Below are 17,353 nucleotides of genomic sequence, written 5' to 3' on the forward strand. Positions count from 1 at the left end.
TAATGGAGAAAAATGCATTATAATCTTTGTCCAATGACCCCAAAATGACGGTCCAAGTCTATACTGTTCATTAAAAGTAATGGATCGGCCGATACTCAAAGCCCGGGTATCGCTATCGGGACTGAAAAAGTCGGATTGGTGCATCCCTAATCAGTTAAAGTGATGATGTGTAATTTTTTGTTGATTCATTAAGTTCTGGAGCGTGTGCAGAACAAACCGAGACCACCGTCGCTTCAACACACCAGTTACTGTAGCTGCTTAAATGGTCTGGTGAGACCGGCAGACGCCCGGAACAACGAGACGTGATAATTTCTTCACGCGCAGGTCGCAGGGGATTTCCCCCCAAAAGTCGCTCGTGGGAAATGTATTGAAAATACTGAGGCGGCACCTATCACATCCAGCAGGTGTCGCAATTACACATTATCGCTTTAAAGCAAATACGAATCACGAGCGCAGCATAAACAACTCTTTACCGAGGCAGTTGATCTTATCGTTGGTGAAGTAGCCGTCTTCACACATGCAGCGGAAGCTCCCGGGGAAGTTGTAACACTTCTGGTTACATCCTGCTGGGAAGTCGGGGTCTAAGCACTCGTCGATGTCTGGAAGCAAATCACACAACAATATGCACTACAATTATTCAATTCATTGTTCCAAAAAAAGTGTTTGCCATTGAGTTGAGTCATGAGTCCGTTTAAAAAATTATAATAATTTACAACCAGCTCTTTGTGAATTAGGCTGGGAAATTATGACATTTCAACTGAACAGTATTGGCACAGAAATAAGTACTAGAAACTAGACAAAAGCTAAAAATCAAAAGCAATGTCTACTAAATGTAGATTTTCCATTTAGCCATTTAGCAAGGTTATTATTGATTATTAGATAGCTATGATACAACAGGTACAACAAGTATTATGGTATTTCCACCATCACCACAGCAAATGATTTATGCAATGGCAGCCAGGTACTATGGTAAAAATACCAGCAAACTACCATGATAGTTTTTTGTAAGGTGTGTGAAACGGTTCATTACTTAGTCCTTACCGTCCTCACAGCGGAGTCCCTTCCAGCCAGGCTTACAAACACACCTGAAGGTGGCCTGGCCATCCACACAGGTCTTTGAACCCTCCTTGTAGCATGGATACGGCAAGCACTGGTTACTGATCTCTGTAACAGGTGGAGAGACCATTCAATTAGGATTATTTAGAAAAGGATTCAGTGCATCATGAGATTCTACACTTTGACAATGGTCCCATTCAGTTTGACTATATTAATTTGAATACTTTTGTATTGGAAAAGCTTTGTATTATAAGTTGTAATAGGCAGGCTACGCGTGACCCAACTGATTCAGCAATACATTGCAATTTGCAATTAAAACCTTAAACCAAGAGATGAGTTCACAGCATTATGTTATAAATCAATTAAATAGATTAAAGGTATAGTTCAGATTTTTGGAACTCTATTCCTATTCCCAGAACTCGAGAACTGGAATGTCTGACCACTAAGTGTGTCCGACTTTTAACCACCAGAACCTGCATGGACTACAACATATGACATATATCATGCCAGTTAGGGCACCCTGTGTAGCCTATACTGTTTACTTTTACTCACTCATAGTATATGTTCAGATTCTTTATTGCCTATATTTATTATAACTTATAAATATAAATAATTGCTTATTTTTCTCATATTTTTATAATCAGAGTTAATTATATTGTTTACACTGTTTATTTTTTCCTCCTATTTTTATATTCAGATCTAATTATATTGCCTATATTTATGTATTTCTACTATCACCCTGCCCATACCTGTACCTCCCCTCCCCCCACCCGCCCCCATGCTGCTATGACGCCCCAAATTTCCCCAAGGGGATCAATAAAGGATTATCTTATCTTATCTTATTTGCTACTTAAGAACTAGACATTTGCTGTTGGTGGCCGACGGCAGGTATATCCCCGTATGGCCCGATTTCTCACTCCACCTTTTGACCGTGCCTCTAATCCAAGCCGTTGAGGAGTAGTTCATGTTTTTATTTTTATGAGAACAACGCCACCATGAGGCCAGATTACTCAGAACATCACATGCCTCCTTGCTATTGTAAGGAAAACACATTTGTCAGTAATGGTCACAAGTAACGAATCACTTCCTGTTTACTATGCGTTTTATCCTCAATTTGGTCTGGCGGTTGATTGGATGGTTTGGCCTGTCAATTACTACAATTACAATGAGTTGACTTCCTCTTTGGGCAGAGATCTTTGACAGTGGAACATCGGTCCACTCTCTGCATAGAAGTGTGATCCTGACAGCTAAATACTTGCTTGTATAAATATAAATACAATATAAATATAAAATTGTATATAAATATAAATACATTTTAATATATGTATATATATGTATCATATATATATATATATATATATATATATATATATATATATATATATATATATATATATATATATATATATATATATATATATATATATATATATATATATATATATATATATATTAAACTAGATAGGACTCGTGCACATCTGGTTGGACCCCGACTGGAGGTGCAGGTCAGCGCAAGAGAGATAAATAAACTAAAAGGAGAAAACCTTCAAAGGAAAGAAGGGACCGCACACTCCACAGGACTCGTTTTTGCTTATTTATTGTTTGCACAACGCGTTTCGCTGTCGCACCTGAGGAAGCGACAGCGAAACGCGTTGTGCAAACAATAAATAAGCAAAAACGAGTCCTGTGGAGTGTGCGGTCCCTTCTTTCCTTTGAAGGTTTTCTCCTTTTAGTTTATATATATATATATATATATTTACATTTATTATATATATATATATATAATAAATGTAAATATAAATACTCACCTGTCACACAGGTTCGCAGATCTGATGGGATGCCGGAGTCAGAGTTGTGGTTGTTGATGCCAACGCGATGTGAACCCAGACACACTGCAACGAAGGAGTGTTGTTTGTAATAACTCACATTATAAATCAGAGCAGTGATATCTCATACATGTAAGATTACATCATGCATGTAACAGCTCTTCACCAAGAGAAAACCAATACTGATTTATTATAGACATAATCTCACGTACATCCCAAAACGATATAAAAGAAGAAAACAAATAAAAAGATAATTGAGTTGAACAGTTAGTGAGTTTGAACATGTCCTCCAGTGATGTCAGAATCAGAATCAGTTTATTCTCCGATGTAGGGATACCCCAGAATCTTTCTTGGTTTATCTGCCCAGAAACATACAACAATCCATGTTATAACAGGACGACATACAGTACACATGGCAGAGGACATCTCACATAATGCAAAGGTCATTAAACTATTCAGTCGTTAAGTCTGACCGTAAGTATATTCATGTCCGGGGGCCAAACACTCCGCTTCAGACAGCAGGAGATACTAGGAGCACAGACCCCAAACAGTTCCTTATGACTCTATTTAAACAACAAGGGACACAGCACTGAGGCATGTTGAAAAGATGTTGGAATGTCGATACGTCACGACAACAACCGAATATGTTTGGCCATTCCAGTATTCTCTCTCCTCTCTCTCTCTCTCTCTCTCTCTCTCTCTCTCTCTCTCTCCAGAAGATGTCCACTATGTTCCCGAGTTTGTTTAACTTTTCTCACAGCCTTCAACCCCCCACAGCATCCTCCACATATATACGTTAGAATCACCACTGATTCTATTCCTCTAAAGGATTTACTGTCTTTTACTATTATATACCTTACTACTATGCTACTATACGTATACTACTACCTACCATGCTAATATATCTATACTGTACTATGCACTCAGAGTGTAAGACACTCAAGTTCTACACTATTTGAAGAACAATGCCACTGACCCTTAGCTGCCAGAGTTGTACCCTTCCTGCTGACTTGTTGTTCACAATCCATAAGTCCCTTTGGATAAAAGTGTCAGCTAAATTACTAAATGTAAATGTAATACTCCCATGCAGATATATTTAATTTACAATATATTTAGTTAAAGCTTCTTTCATTGGTGGTCTCCCTTCTTTGTATTTAGTTAAACCTTGTTTCATTGGTGGTCTCCCTTCTTTGTATTTAGTTAAACCTTGTTTCATTGGTGGTCTCCCTTCTTTGTATTTAGTTAAACCTTGTTTAATTGGTGGTCTCCCTTCTTTGTATTTAGTTAAACCTTGTTTCATTGGTGGTCTCCCTTCTTTGTATTTAGTTAAACCTTGTTTAATTGGTGGTCTCCCTTCTTTGTATTTAGTTAAACCTTGTTTCATTGGTGGTCTCCCTTCTTTGTATTTAGTTAAACCTTGTTTCATTGGTGGTCTCCCTTCTTTGTATTTTGTTAAACCTTGTTTCATTGGTGGTCTCCCTTCTCTGTATTTAGTTAAACCTTGTTTCATTGGTGGTCTCCCTTCTTTGTATTTAGTTAAACCTTGTTTCATTGGTGGTCTCCCTTCTTTGTCACTTACTTTGGAGCTGATGTGTGTCAACATATACAATACATACACCAAGAATTTGCACTTAACCCTTTCACTACCACACTACAGAAGGTTAACCTTTCACTACCATTGGTAGTGAAAGGGTTAACCTTCCGTAGTGTGGTAGTGAAAAGGGTTAACCCTTTGTCGTGTGGCAGTGAAAGGGTTATCCTTCTGTAGTGTCGCAGTGAAAGGGTTAACCCTTTGGTAGAGTGGTAGTGAAAGGGTTAAATGATATCTTTGTGGCCCCGCGGAGGCTTGTTGATACGTTCAGTCGGGAGCCTGTGTTGAGCAGGAGAACGCCCCCCGGGGAAGGAGCTGTCATCGGAGGACACTGATGTTGTTGGTAATTACTCAATCACTACCGCTATCTTTCCATCTACACCGTTTCACCGAGCTGTACTTCACACACAGCACAAAGAGTCAGTGTCTCTCAAGACGTTGCAAGGATGACATGTTCAAACTCATTAACCGTTGATAACCGCTAAGCTAAATGAATGTGCGCAGACCTGTTTAGGGTTTTGAGAGAGGCTTGAGAGAGGCTTGCTGTATGTATGTGATATAGGGGCGAAGTGCCCCTTTAACAAAAAAAGAGAGAAAAGAGAAACACATTGTGAAAACTACTCACCGACATATTTTGGGTAGAAGTATTCCTGAAAAAAAAACAGCGTGATCAACAAACAAAAACCTTCCAATATAACTCTTTATGAAGGGAACTATTTTGCTATTTCTTTCACTATTTGGGCAATTTTACACAATTCCTGTGAGTCTATGGAACACATCTGTACGTTTTTTTTCAATAAAATTCATTGTTTTGTATTTCTAATCAAGTACTGTAGAGCACCACTTTCTGCACTTCCAGATTCCAAGCTGTTTTTGGCTGGGCTCCGCCCATACTCGCAATGCTCTTTGAGTGACAGTCACCCACCTGCACTAGCAGATAACTTTGGGGGGGAGAGAGAGAGATAGAGAGTAACCTCGTTCCCAGCTTTATCTCGAGAGATAAAGCCTGGTAAAGCACTACGGCCGAAAGTGGGAATCGGGTAGGAAGTCCCGCCCCTGAAATCACGACAGGTGCTCGTGAAAATGCACTCCCCCCAGAAACAACCTCGTTATCGCCTCCCTCGACAGTTCGAGCGTCTGCTTGTTGTTTGTTTCCCTGGGGACTATAAACAGATCAGGGGGTGCCCGGAAACCGGAAAGCCTGTAGCCGGTATTTCTGTATTTCCGATTAACACTTTAGGAGGCATAGCTTTACCAGCCTAGATAGAGAGAGAGAGGGAGAGACAGATAGAGAGAGGGAGAGAGAGATAAAGAGAGAGAGAGAGAGAGAGAGAGAGAGAGAGAGAGAGGAGAGATCGCTCCGAGAGTGCGCATGTGCGTGGCTCAAGTCGCGAGTGTGTGTGTCAAATGCAGGGGGAGAGACAGAGGAGAGATCGCTCCGTATGAGCCTCTGTCTCTCCCTCTCTCTCTTTTGGGGAAGTGCAAGTGTCTGACAGGGAAACCGCTTCCGAAATATTTCCACCCGCTCCGTTTTGGTCATAACTACAATGTTACACTAACTTCCTCGAATTGTTGATTGTGGGTGGCGGCTACAACCACAGAAGGAGCTGAGATATGCAAATCAGCATTACTATGTAGGCTAGCGAGGCAATTCTGAATGGCTTAGTTCACTGGGGGAGGATCTTGTATCAACTGGAGGAATGGGACTGAATGAGAATTTCACATCTAGTCAGTGTTGGTACAACCCCACATTGCTAGAAAACAATGCTAACCACTGGAAAAATGCCATTTATAAGATAGTTCCCCTTTAATTATTTTTTTATACATATTTTGAATATTACATTTCTGCTCGACTGGACAGTTATGAGGGATAAGACGGGAGAGAACAGGACTTGGTTTACACAATTAATTCTACTCAACAGAAGCAGCTTATATTCTTTCAAGACACATCAATACCTACTCAACTTTCTGTGTACACTGAAGATAAAGGTGTCAAGTTACCACATATTGGACCATTATAGGTTCAACCTATTAGTGACATCACACACGCAAGTCAGATTTTAGGGAAGTACAGAGAAGCTCTCCCTCCCCAGGGGAAGCATGTGAAAAAGACACTCTGGTGATAAGTTCTGTACAAATTAGCAAGTTCAAGCTTCTTGTTATCAACTGGTGGGTTTTTGAGTGGATAGGATCTTTTAAAAAATAACTCAAGTCACTGAGGTGTGGGTGGAAAGTATCTACAGTAGTAAGATATGGTGGATATGACATAGAATATGATCTGATCTCTTTCCTTGTCCAGAGACAGAGAGAGAGAGAGAGAGAGAGAGAGAGAGAGAGAGAGAGAGAGAGAGAGAGAGAGAGAGAGAGAGAGAGAGAGAGAGAGAGAGAGAGAGAGAGAGAGAGAGAGAGAGAGAGAGAGAGAGAGAGAGAAAGATAGGGAGAGAGATAGGGAGATCACTCATGGGGTATTTTATTTATGCACTTGTACACAGACTGAAATGATAATAATTGTCCAAATAACCTTTTTAATATAATACTATATTGTGGAAAAGGGGCACTTTGGCCAGGGGAGGGTTAAGTGCCTCTGCATGTCTCTGATTCAGAGTGTGAGTCAGGAAAGGTGAACAAGTCAGCAGTAGTGTTACTGCTAGTCACTGCTGCACACATACCAACTGCCATTAGATAAACAGTGAAAATAAAAGCTGTTGGTCTTTTGGTTTAATTATTTTCTCTCTAAAAAGCATGTGCATTAAAAAAAAACGTTTGTCTGCTTAGGCCATAGCTTCAACCCATGCAGTGACTATGTGGATGTATGGATGGTTAGGTATGGTTAGGTGTGGTTATGTATGGTTAGGTATGGTTATGGGTGGTCAGGTGTGGCAAGGTGTCTCATATTGTCTCTGGTATCTTCTCAAATATCTATCTGGCTAGTGGCCAGGTGTGGTTAGTTATGGTTAGGTGTGATTAGTTATGGGTAGGTATGGTTAGTTATGGTTAGGTGTGGTTAGGTATGGGTAGGTATGGTTAGGTATGGTTAGGTATGGGTAGGTATGGTTAGGTATGGTTAGGTGTGGTTAGGTATGGGTAGGTATGGTTAGGTATGGTTAGGTATGGGTAGGTATGGTTAGGTGTGGCTAGGCATGGGTAGGTATGGTTAGGTATGGTTAGGAATGGGTAGGTATGGTTAGGTGTGGCTAGGCATGGGTAGGTATGGTTAGGTGTGGTTAGGTGTCTCTCAATGTCTCTGGTATGTTCTCAACAATCTCTCTGGTTATGTGTGGTTAGGTGTGGTAAGGTCAGGTATCTCATCATCTCTGGTATGTTCTCCAAATGTATCTGGCTAGGTATGGTTAGTTATGGTTAGTTGTGGTTAATTGTTGTAAGGTGTCTCACCATCTCTGGTATGTTCTCAAAGATCTCTCTGGCTAGATATGGTTAGTTGTGTGTGGTTAGGTGTGGTTATGTAAGGTTAGGTGTGGTAAGGTGTCTCTTGTCGTCTCTGGTATGTTCTCAAAGATCTCTCTACCTCTGTGTGGTTAGTTATGGTTATAGGTATGTTTATGGTTAGGTGTGGTAAGGTGTCTCACCATCTCTGGTATGTTCTCAAAGATCTCTCTGGTTAGGTATGGGTTGGTATGGTTAGTTAGTTGTGATAAGGTGTCTCACCGTCTCTGGTATGTTCTCAAAGATCTCTCTGGCTTCCTCTTTGTTGCACAGCTCCTCTATACACTCTCTCTCCAGGTTCCCCTTCTTGCTCTCCTCAAACAGAGAGTTGGCTCTCTTGTGGCGCCTCAGGAACTGTGACGCTGTGCTTTGGGTCAAGACTGGGGGAGGCAGGATGGCACACACACACACACACACACACACACACAGTGTAATAACTGTGGTGACATATGTTACCAAGGCAAGAATAACTTCAAAACCATTAACAGTAGCCTATAATTGATTGTTAAACCTGCTATAAATTGTGAAATGAGTATTAAGAGAACCAGCTATTGAGATGCATGTGAAATGCTATATTGTCTAAATTATATAGGTGATCTTCGCATGTTAAGATAAATATCAGCCCCCTATTATGTCTAACATCGCGTAAAGGGCCGATGTATATGACAGAATGGAGTAGCAACCGTTGAAAGGACCTAAATTCCCATTGCGAAACCGTTATTTGCGAGAAAACACCCGCCGCTTCTTGTGATGTGCCGCTCACGCCGTCCAACACACACATCACCCCTTATTCTCAACATGTAATCTTGTATCTCTGTTCACCGAGGGCTCAGTGTCGACGCTCTCGGCTCCCAAGTTTCTGTATTCCAATTTAAAAAGTTACTTTCAATGACAAACTGATAAAGAATTCCTGGTGTTTGACGGCCATACAGTAAAGTCTCCCGTCAGATTGAAAGATTCCGACACCAAAGCCGCTCAGCAAATTAAGCTATTTATTCAGTGCGTAAACACCGTTAGTTACACGGCCACAGATTGCTCAACGCTGCGTTCTCCAGAATTAAACAATCCAAGTCCACTTACATCTATTGGCCTCGATGAGCGACACGAGCAATGCGAGACAAGCCAAGGATTCCCCAAAAGCCCCGTTCTTTCTCCACATAGTCGAGCCGTTCTGCTTCACCACAGGCCTCGGGTTTTGGCTCCGAGCTGAGTTGCTGAGTTCAGATCTGTGAGAAAAAACGTTATTCTTCCCGAAAATGTTTTCCGTGAGTGTTGTGTTGTTGGGCGCGTCGCCAGGAGCGCAGCGCAGAGAGAGGGGGAGTGGACGCAGGGAGAGCCGTGCGCCGCGTTCGGGTCAGACCGAGCGGGCTGCGTGCGGGACTTTGAGTCGCTATTGATCGAACCCCTGGCCGGTGGCCCTATTGGAACAGAGCCGCTCATGCAGAACTAAAATGCGTTTACGCCATAGAATTACACTAGAATAGAGGCGCTCACCATTGAATTCGGACCCCCACCCCTCCTCAACCCAATACACGCACCCACGCACGCGTTACGCGCGCACAGGTTCGACATTTACACCAAACACACACCCTCCCTGCCTCTCTCTCTCTCTCTCTCACACACGTTATTCATGTGACAATGTTGTATGTATGACACAATAACAACGGTCCTCAAATCGAAATATATGGATTTGACATTTACAGAATGTACTGATTAGTGTGGCGTGGGAATGCTTGTCACTGAGCAAACACACACACACACACACACAGGCATAGAGAAATTATCTCAAGAGCTTGGAGCAGAGCCTCGGGCGACACAAGGAGTATAATAAAAAGACACAGACAACAGGTTTGCATTAATATTGCCTTCATTTAGTTATCCAGGAAAAAACAAAAAACACATTTTCACCACTCATTCATCTGTTTTATGTACACATATAACCGGCTTATTTTAATACTTTTTAAAAATATTTATACAAAATACACTGTTCTCCCTTTGTACGATGTATATTTCAATGCAAAAGTCAGCAGCAGCTGAGCATGGCTACTATCTGAGTTAAGGGTTGTTTGTTATTATTAATATTATTGCATGCTGAGCCACCGTTATTGCATAAGTCACACAATGTGTGTGTGTGTTTCAGAGTGGAGGTGTTAAAACTGGCATTAGCCTATCAAATCACAGATGTTTGAAAAGAAAAGTCTGTATTGAAAACAATAATAATAAATATGATAAACAACTTCAGAATTGGGTAACGAGACTTGAATTTGAACCAATGTTTTCTCTCAAGTCTCGACATAGAAACATGCAGTGGTTACGTTTTAATAACCCTGAGGAGTGTCAGTGACCGATGGAACCAGACACACTCCCTACAAAAAAAGAAGTCCAGACATTAAAGCAAAGGTTCTGTTATGCCTCAGCAGTGATACTGTCTGTTTTTATATACATTAGAAAAGCTTTTTGTGGGGAAAAGATTGGCAGGGGTTCCTTCGAGTGGAACAGTGATCCTTTACAAGTAAAAGAGAGGGGGTCACAGAGACCATGTTCACACTGAATCAATTTTATTTGCTCATAATATGTGACTCAGATATGGGGGGTTTTCACGACAGTGTGAACAGCACAAATCACATCAGAATTGAGCACAAATCAGATCTGTTCAATTCTGATTTGGGCCACTTTCATATGTGGTCCTAAATCAGATCCAGGTCTGATTTATTTGCAATGAGACCTCAGTCTGAACAGTCATATTGGACTTGTACGTCACTCTAGACTGACATTCATCACAATTCTGAGCTGGCGGGACTCCTCCCCCCCGTTATCATCTGCTCACCAATTAGATGGCCTCCACCGCAACCTATAAATCAAACCACAAACTGTGACTTCAGTGTCCTCCATGTTTACGTCCATCTTCGTTATTGTTAATTTGCGCATGCTAGTCAGGTTCAGGAGCGTGACTGGAGTTCACACTGGAATCTGATATTGGCCACATTAAAAAAAATATCTAATGTGAACAGTCATAAAAAAAATATGATCTGAGCCTTAAATCAGAATTGAGCACTAAAACTTTCAGTGTGAACGTAGCAAAAATCTCAGGGCAGAGGAGAGCTTGGCTCACCGCAGAAGTGGACCCTCGATCCCCGCTAGTCTTTAGTATGATAGGCAGTGTTTCCGAATACATTCTGGGACTCTGCCTCTTGCTTGTAACACTGAATTGATTCGATTGGCAAATACAATCCTTCAAAGTGTTCGTTTCGCACTCACACCTCCAGTCGCTCACTCAGTTACTCAAGTTACCGTTTCGCGCACGCACATACAACAATACAAGAGACACAATATCATCCATTCGACTCGTATCTGAAATAGAATTCCCGTATGACAAGATAAAAGATATAGAAATCACAATGTGTATGTTGAGAAGGTTTCCGTAAAATAGTTCATAGAACGAAATCAAAAAAAAAAAAAAAAAAAAAAAAAAGTGGCATTGGAATAATCGCTGGTCTGTTTTTCAAAAGACAGCGTTGGTTTTGACATACAAAAAACATATCTAAAACAATGAGCTACAATCAAAACAGACGTCTAGAAAAGTCACGACTGGCACTGTTTGGGAACCCTGTTTCTATGGCGATAACCGCTAAGTTACGCAAACTAATAGATTGCCTAAATAGTTGATTTTCATTGTACAAACGCGTAATTTTCTTCTACGGTTTGTAAGCGAGCCGATCTTTAATGGAGTCGTTGTTTTTCCATTACTTACCTCATTGCTAAGGAGGTCAAACGTTTTTTCTGCCGTCACAGGTGGCTTAATCGGTGGTAGAGCCAATATTTATTTAAATAGCATATTCCACCTCTGCGAGGTGGTCTACAGCATAAAATGTTTAGTGGTGAAATAAAGAAATAATAATTTTGTTACTGCAACTTGACCCGCTATAATCCATTCTAATCGATCATGGAAAACAGCCTTTTGAGCCTCTGAGTGGCTCCACTGTGGCTGCATTGCATTCCTAACAGGTGACGGCACACCCCCTCTTGGTTAAGGACTCACAGGAAGAAAACAGAAAGATTAATCAGATTTCACACGGTTGTAGTCGAGACTTGGAGTGATGTTTGGATGCAAAAACCTTGTTGTTGGCTCCTATTTCAGGGGACTATAGCCATTTGAATGAGATGCCATTTTGACAGGCATTTCTCCAACAAATCATCAACCGACAAATGCTTGTGTGTGGCACAGGGGGTTGGCTACAATTTGAGTGGTTGTTTGTTCTACCGATTGAAAGTTATCGTCTGGGACTTTGGCTTTGTGAGGAGCCAAAAGTGCGCTCTGAATACCACTGTGGGTGGAGCTACCATTTGATGACATTACGGCGGAACATTTTGACCTCCCTATCATTGCACATGTACTGTCCAGGCGACGTTGAGCACCAGACCCACGTCACAATGTAATGGATTAACAACAGTAAGCCTTGGGACCTTCATTAGAGCTTCTCGGGGGGGCTGATTAATAAAATTCACAGCAGGACTTATCTCTGAGGAATGCATACAAAAAGGTTTCAACTATTTCAACTACTTTCCAAAGTGAGAACACGGGTCTGCGTCTCACAAAGCAGGAACATTACAATATTAGGCGGCTAACAGGAGGAGGGGGACGGGACAATCCAGAAAAAATATATAGTTCTTGCTTGTCCAATTCATGGAAATAACTCAAGAAGACTGATTTGAAACTATTAGAATGTGGAGGGATTGGAAGTAAAGCTTCTTCACAAGGTTCGGGGGACTTAACACTTCCTGTTCCTGCTTTGCGGCGCATAACCTCGGGTGGACGAGGACAACGTTCCAAACACAAGAGAACGAGGCTCAGAAACAAGAGCTACGACTCGTCACCGATACGTCGACGGGTAGCGTTTCAAATCGAGGGCTACGAATATAAGCGGAGTAGGTTTCGACAGCTAGCGTCTAGCTACGGTGAGTTGGTCCCAACGGGCCCGTCTTGTACCCTCTTCCTTCAAAACTTTCCTGAGGAGGTCGGGGGGGGGATAAAACTCAAAACACACACACAGGAGCGGGGCAAGAACAAACAAAGGGGGAAATACAGTCTTTTTCCCATTTACAGTTTGGTCTACGAGACTTGAAATACAGAGGAATATTTTAACAACCAATAACATACCGTTAAAACCATAAAAAACAGAGTGATAAAATAAGCTTTGTAAAAGTGTGCTGCTTCTTCGTCCGTAGGTTTGGAGGCGAGGTTTTAAAGTGCGTGGTCACTGTCAAAACTGTCCAGTGAAAACTTTTTGTTCTCTCAGCACATGGTAGAAAGAAGATCAACAACAGACGCTTGGTGTGATTCTCTCTTCATTCCCTCCTTTTCTCTCTCTCTCATCTTCCTTCCTTCCACTTTTCCCTCTCACTGATTGAGGTCCGTGTCACTCTCCCAATGTTTGGAGTGCAGCACCCTGGGAAGTGGAGTTCGCTGGCTGTGGGTGGGGGCGTCATGGTAACAGTGTAGAGGGAGGGGCCAGGGTTAGATGGAGTAGGTGGAGCTCTCAGACTGCTGGCGGATGTAGCACTGAAAGCTCTTGTCTCCAATCGGATGCTCCCTGCAGAAGAAAACGGAACAGAAGGTGAAGCGTTCAGAGTCCGTCTTATCAGAAAACATAAATCAGACGTAACAACATAGTTACTTTATCTCAGATGTAACAACATAGTTACTTTATCTCAGATGTAACAACACAGCTACTTTATATCAGATGTAACAACATAGTTACTTTATCTCAGATGTAACAACACAGCTACTTTATCTCAGATGTAACAACACAGTTACTTTATCTCAGATGTAACAACAGCTGCTTTATCTCAGATGTAACAACATAGTTACTTTATCTCAGATGTAATAACACAGCTACTTTATATCAGACGTAACAACATAGTTACTTTCTCAGATGTAACAACATAGCTACTTTATCTCAGATGTAACAACACAGTTACTTTATCTCAGATGTAACAACACAGCTACTTTATCTCAGATGTAACAACATAGCTACTTTATCTCAGATGTAACAACACAGTTACTTTATCTCAGATGTAACAACACAGTTACTTTATCTCAGATGTAACAACACAGCTACTTTATCTCAGATGTAACAACACAGTTACTTTATCTCAGATGTAACAACACAGTTACTTTATCTCAGATGTAACAACACAGTTACTTTATCTCAGATGTAACAACATAGTTGCTTTATCTCAGATGTAACAACATAGTTACTTTATCTCAGATGTAACAACACAGTTACTTTATCTCAGATGTAACAACATAGCTACTTTATCTCAGACGGTAACAACATAGTTGCTTTATCTCAGATGTAACAACATAGTTACTTTATCTCAGATGTAACAACACAGTTACTTTATCTCAGATGTAACAACACAGTTACTTTATCTCAGATGTAACAACACAGCTACTTTATCTCAGATGTAACAACACAGTTACTTTATCTCAGATGTAACAACACAGCTACTTTATCTCAGATGGTAACAACACAGCTACTTTATCTCAGATGTAACAACACAGTTACTTTATCTCAGATGTAACAACACAGTTACTTTATCTCAGATGTAACAACATAGTTACTTGATCTCAGATGTAACAACACAGCTACTTTATCTCAGATGTAACATAGTTACTTTATCTCAGATGTAACAACACAGTTACTTTATCTCAGATGTAACAACACAGCTACTTTATCTCAGATGTAACAACACAGTTACTTTATATCAGATGTAACAACACAGTTACTTTATCTCAGATGTAACAACACAGCTACTTTATCTCAGATGTAACAACACAGTTACTTTATATCAGATGTAACAACACAGTTACTTTATCTCAGATGTAACAACACAGCTACTTTATCTCAGATGTAACAACATAGTTACTTTATCTCAGATGTAATAACACAGCTACTTTATATCAGATGTAACAACATAGCTACTTTATATCAGATGTAACAACATAGTTACTTTATATCAGATGTAACAACACAGCTACTTTATATCAGAAGTAACAACATAGTTACTTTATCTCAGATGTAACAACACAGTTACTTTATCTCAGATGTAACAACACAGTTACTTTATCTCAGATGTAACAACACAGCTACTTTATCTCAGATGTAACACCATAGTTACTTTATCTCAGATGTAACAACATAGTTACTTTATCTCAGATGTAACAACACAGTTACTTTATATCAGATGTAACAACACAGCTACTTTATCTCCAGATGTAACAACACAGCTACTTTATCTCAGATGTAACAACACAGTTACTTTATCTCAGATGTAACAACACAGTTACTTTATCTCAGACAGTAACAACACAGTTACTTTATCTCAGATGTAACAACACAGTTACTTTATCTCAGATGTAACAACATAGCTACTTTATATCAGATGTAACAACATAGTTACTTTATCTCAGATGTAACAACACAGCTACTTTATATCAGATGTAACAACATAGATACTTTATATCAGATGTAACAACATAGTTACTTTATATCAGATGTAACAACACAGCTACTTTATATCAGATGTAACAACATAGCTACTTTATATCAGATGTAACAACATAGTTACTTTATATCAGATGTAACAACACAGCTACTTTATATCAGATGTAACAACACAGCTACTTTATATCAGATGTAACAACATAGTTACTTTATCTCAGATGTAACAACACAGCTACTTTATCTCACATGTAACAACATAGCTACTTTATCTCAGACGTAACAACATAGTTACTTTATCTCAGATGTAACAACAGTTACTTTATCTCAGATGTAACAACACAGCTACTTTATATCAGATGTAACAACACAGTTACTTTATCTCAGATGTAACAACAGTTACTTTATCTCAGATGTAATAACAGTTACTTTATCTCAGATGTAACAACACAGCTACTTTATATCAGATGTAACAACACAGTTACTTTATCTCAGATGTAACAACAGTTACTTTATCTCAGATGTAATAACAGTTACTTTATCTCAGATGTAACAACACAGTTACTTTCTCAGATGTAACAACACAGTTACTTTATCTCAGATGTAACAACACAGCTACTTTATATCAGATGTAACAACACAGTTACTTTATCTCAGATGTAACAACACAGTTACTTTATCTCAGATGTAACAACACAGTTACTTTATCTCAGATGTAACAACAGTTACTTTATCTCAGATGTAATAACAGTTACTTTATCTCAGATGTAACAACACAGTTACTTTATCTCAGATGTAACAACACAGTTACTTTATCTCAGATGTAACAACACAGCTACTTTATCTCAGATGTAACAACATAGTTACTTTATATCAGATGTAACAACACAGCTACTTTATCTCAGATGTAACAACATAGTTACTTTATATCAGATGTAACAACACAGTTACTTTATCTCAGATGTAACAACAGTTACTTTATCTCAGATGTAACAACATAGTTACTTTATCTCAGATGTAACAACATAGCTACATTATCTCAGATGTAACAACATAGTTACTTTATCTCAGATGTAACAACATAGTTACTTTATCTCAGATGTAACAACATAGTTACTTTATCTCAGATGTAACAACATCGTTACTTTATCTCAGATGTAACAACATAGTTACTTTATCTCAGATGTAACAACACAGTTACTTTATCTCAGATGTAACAACATAGTTACTTTATCTCAGATGTAACAACATAGTTACTTTACCTCAGATGTAACAACACAGTTACTTTATCTCAGATGTAACAACACAGTTACTTTATCTCAGATGTAACAACATAGTTACTTTATCTCAGATGTAACAACACAGCTACTTTATCTCAGATGTAACAACACAGTTACTTTATCTCAGATGTAATAACACAGTTACTTTATATCAGATGTAACAACATAGTTACTTTATCTCAGATGGTAACAACACAGTTACTTTATCTCAGATGTAACAACACAGCTACTTTATATCAGATGTAACAACACAGTTACTTTATCTCAGATGTAACAACATAGTTACTTTATCTCAGATGTAACAACACAGTTACTTTATCTCAGATGTAACAACAGTTACTTTATCTCAGATGTAACAACACAGCTACTTTATCTCAGATGTAACAACACAGCTACTTTATCTCAGATGTAACAACATAGTTACTTTATCTCAGATGTAACAACACAGTTACTTTATCTCAGATGTAACAACACAGCTACTTTATCTCAGATGTAACAACACAGTTACTTTATCTCAGATGTAACAACACAGCTACTTTATCTCAGATGTAACAACACAGTTACTTTATCTCAGATGTAACAACGCAGTTACTTTACCTCAGATGTAACAACACAGTTACTTTATCTCAGATGTAACAACATAGTTACTTT

General features: G+C 39.5%; 2 protein-coding genes across 2 annotated transcripts in view; both read right to left on the reverse strand.

Moving 5' to 3' along the window:
- pros1 (protein S) overlaps positions 1-9,264 on the reverse strand; it is a 67,526-nt gene extending 58,262 nt beyond the window's left edge. The window contains exons 1-6 of the mRNA XM_084309222.1: positions 8,998-9,264; positions 8,140-8,297; positions 5,099-5,123; positions 2,865-2,948; positions 1,042-1,164; positions 474-599 (exon numbers count right to left, since the gene is read on the reverse strand). Coding sequence (XP_084165348.1) covers positions 474-599; positions 1,042-1,164; positions 2,865-2,948; positions 5,099-5,123; positions 8,140-8,297; positions 8,998-9,076 — 595 coding nt within the window. The 5' untranslated portion in view covers positions 9,077-9,264. The remainder of the gene's footprint in view (positions 1-473; positions 600-1,041; positions 1,165-2,864; positions 2,949-5,098; positions 5,124-8,139; positions 8,298-8,997) is intronic.
- Positions 9,265-9,772: 508 nt separating this feature from the next.
- rasa3 (RAS p21 protein activator 3) overlaps positions 9,773-17,353 on the reverse strand; it is a 155,065-nt gene continuing 147,484 nt past the window's right edge. Inside the window, 1 exon segment of the mRNA XM_084309178.1 lies at positions 9,773-13,508. Coding sequence (XP_084165304.1) covers positions 13,433-13,508 — 76 coding nt within the window. The 3' untranslated portion in view covers positions 9,773-13,432.

This window comes from Notolepis coatsorum, assembly GCF_963971535.1.
Source record: "Notolepis coatsorum genome assembly, chromosome: 2".
NCBI lineage: Eukaryota > Metazoa > Chordata > Actinopteri > Aulopiformes > Paralepididae > Notolepis > Notolepis coatsorum.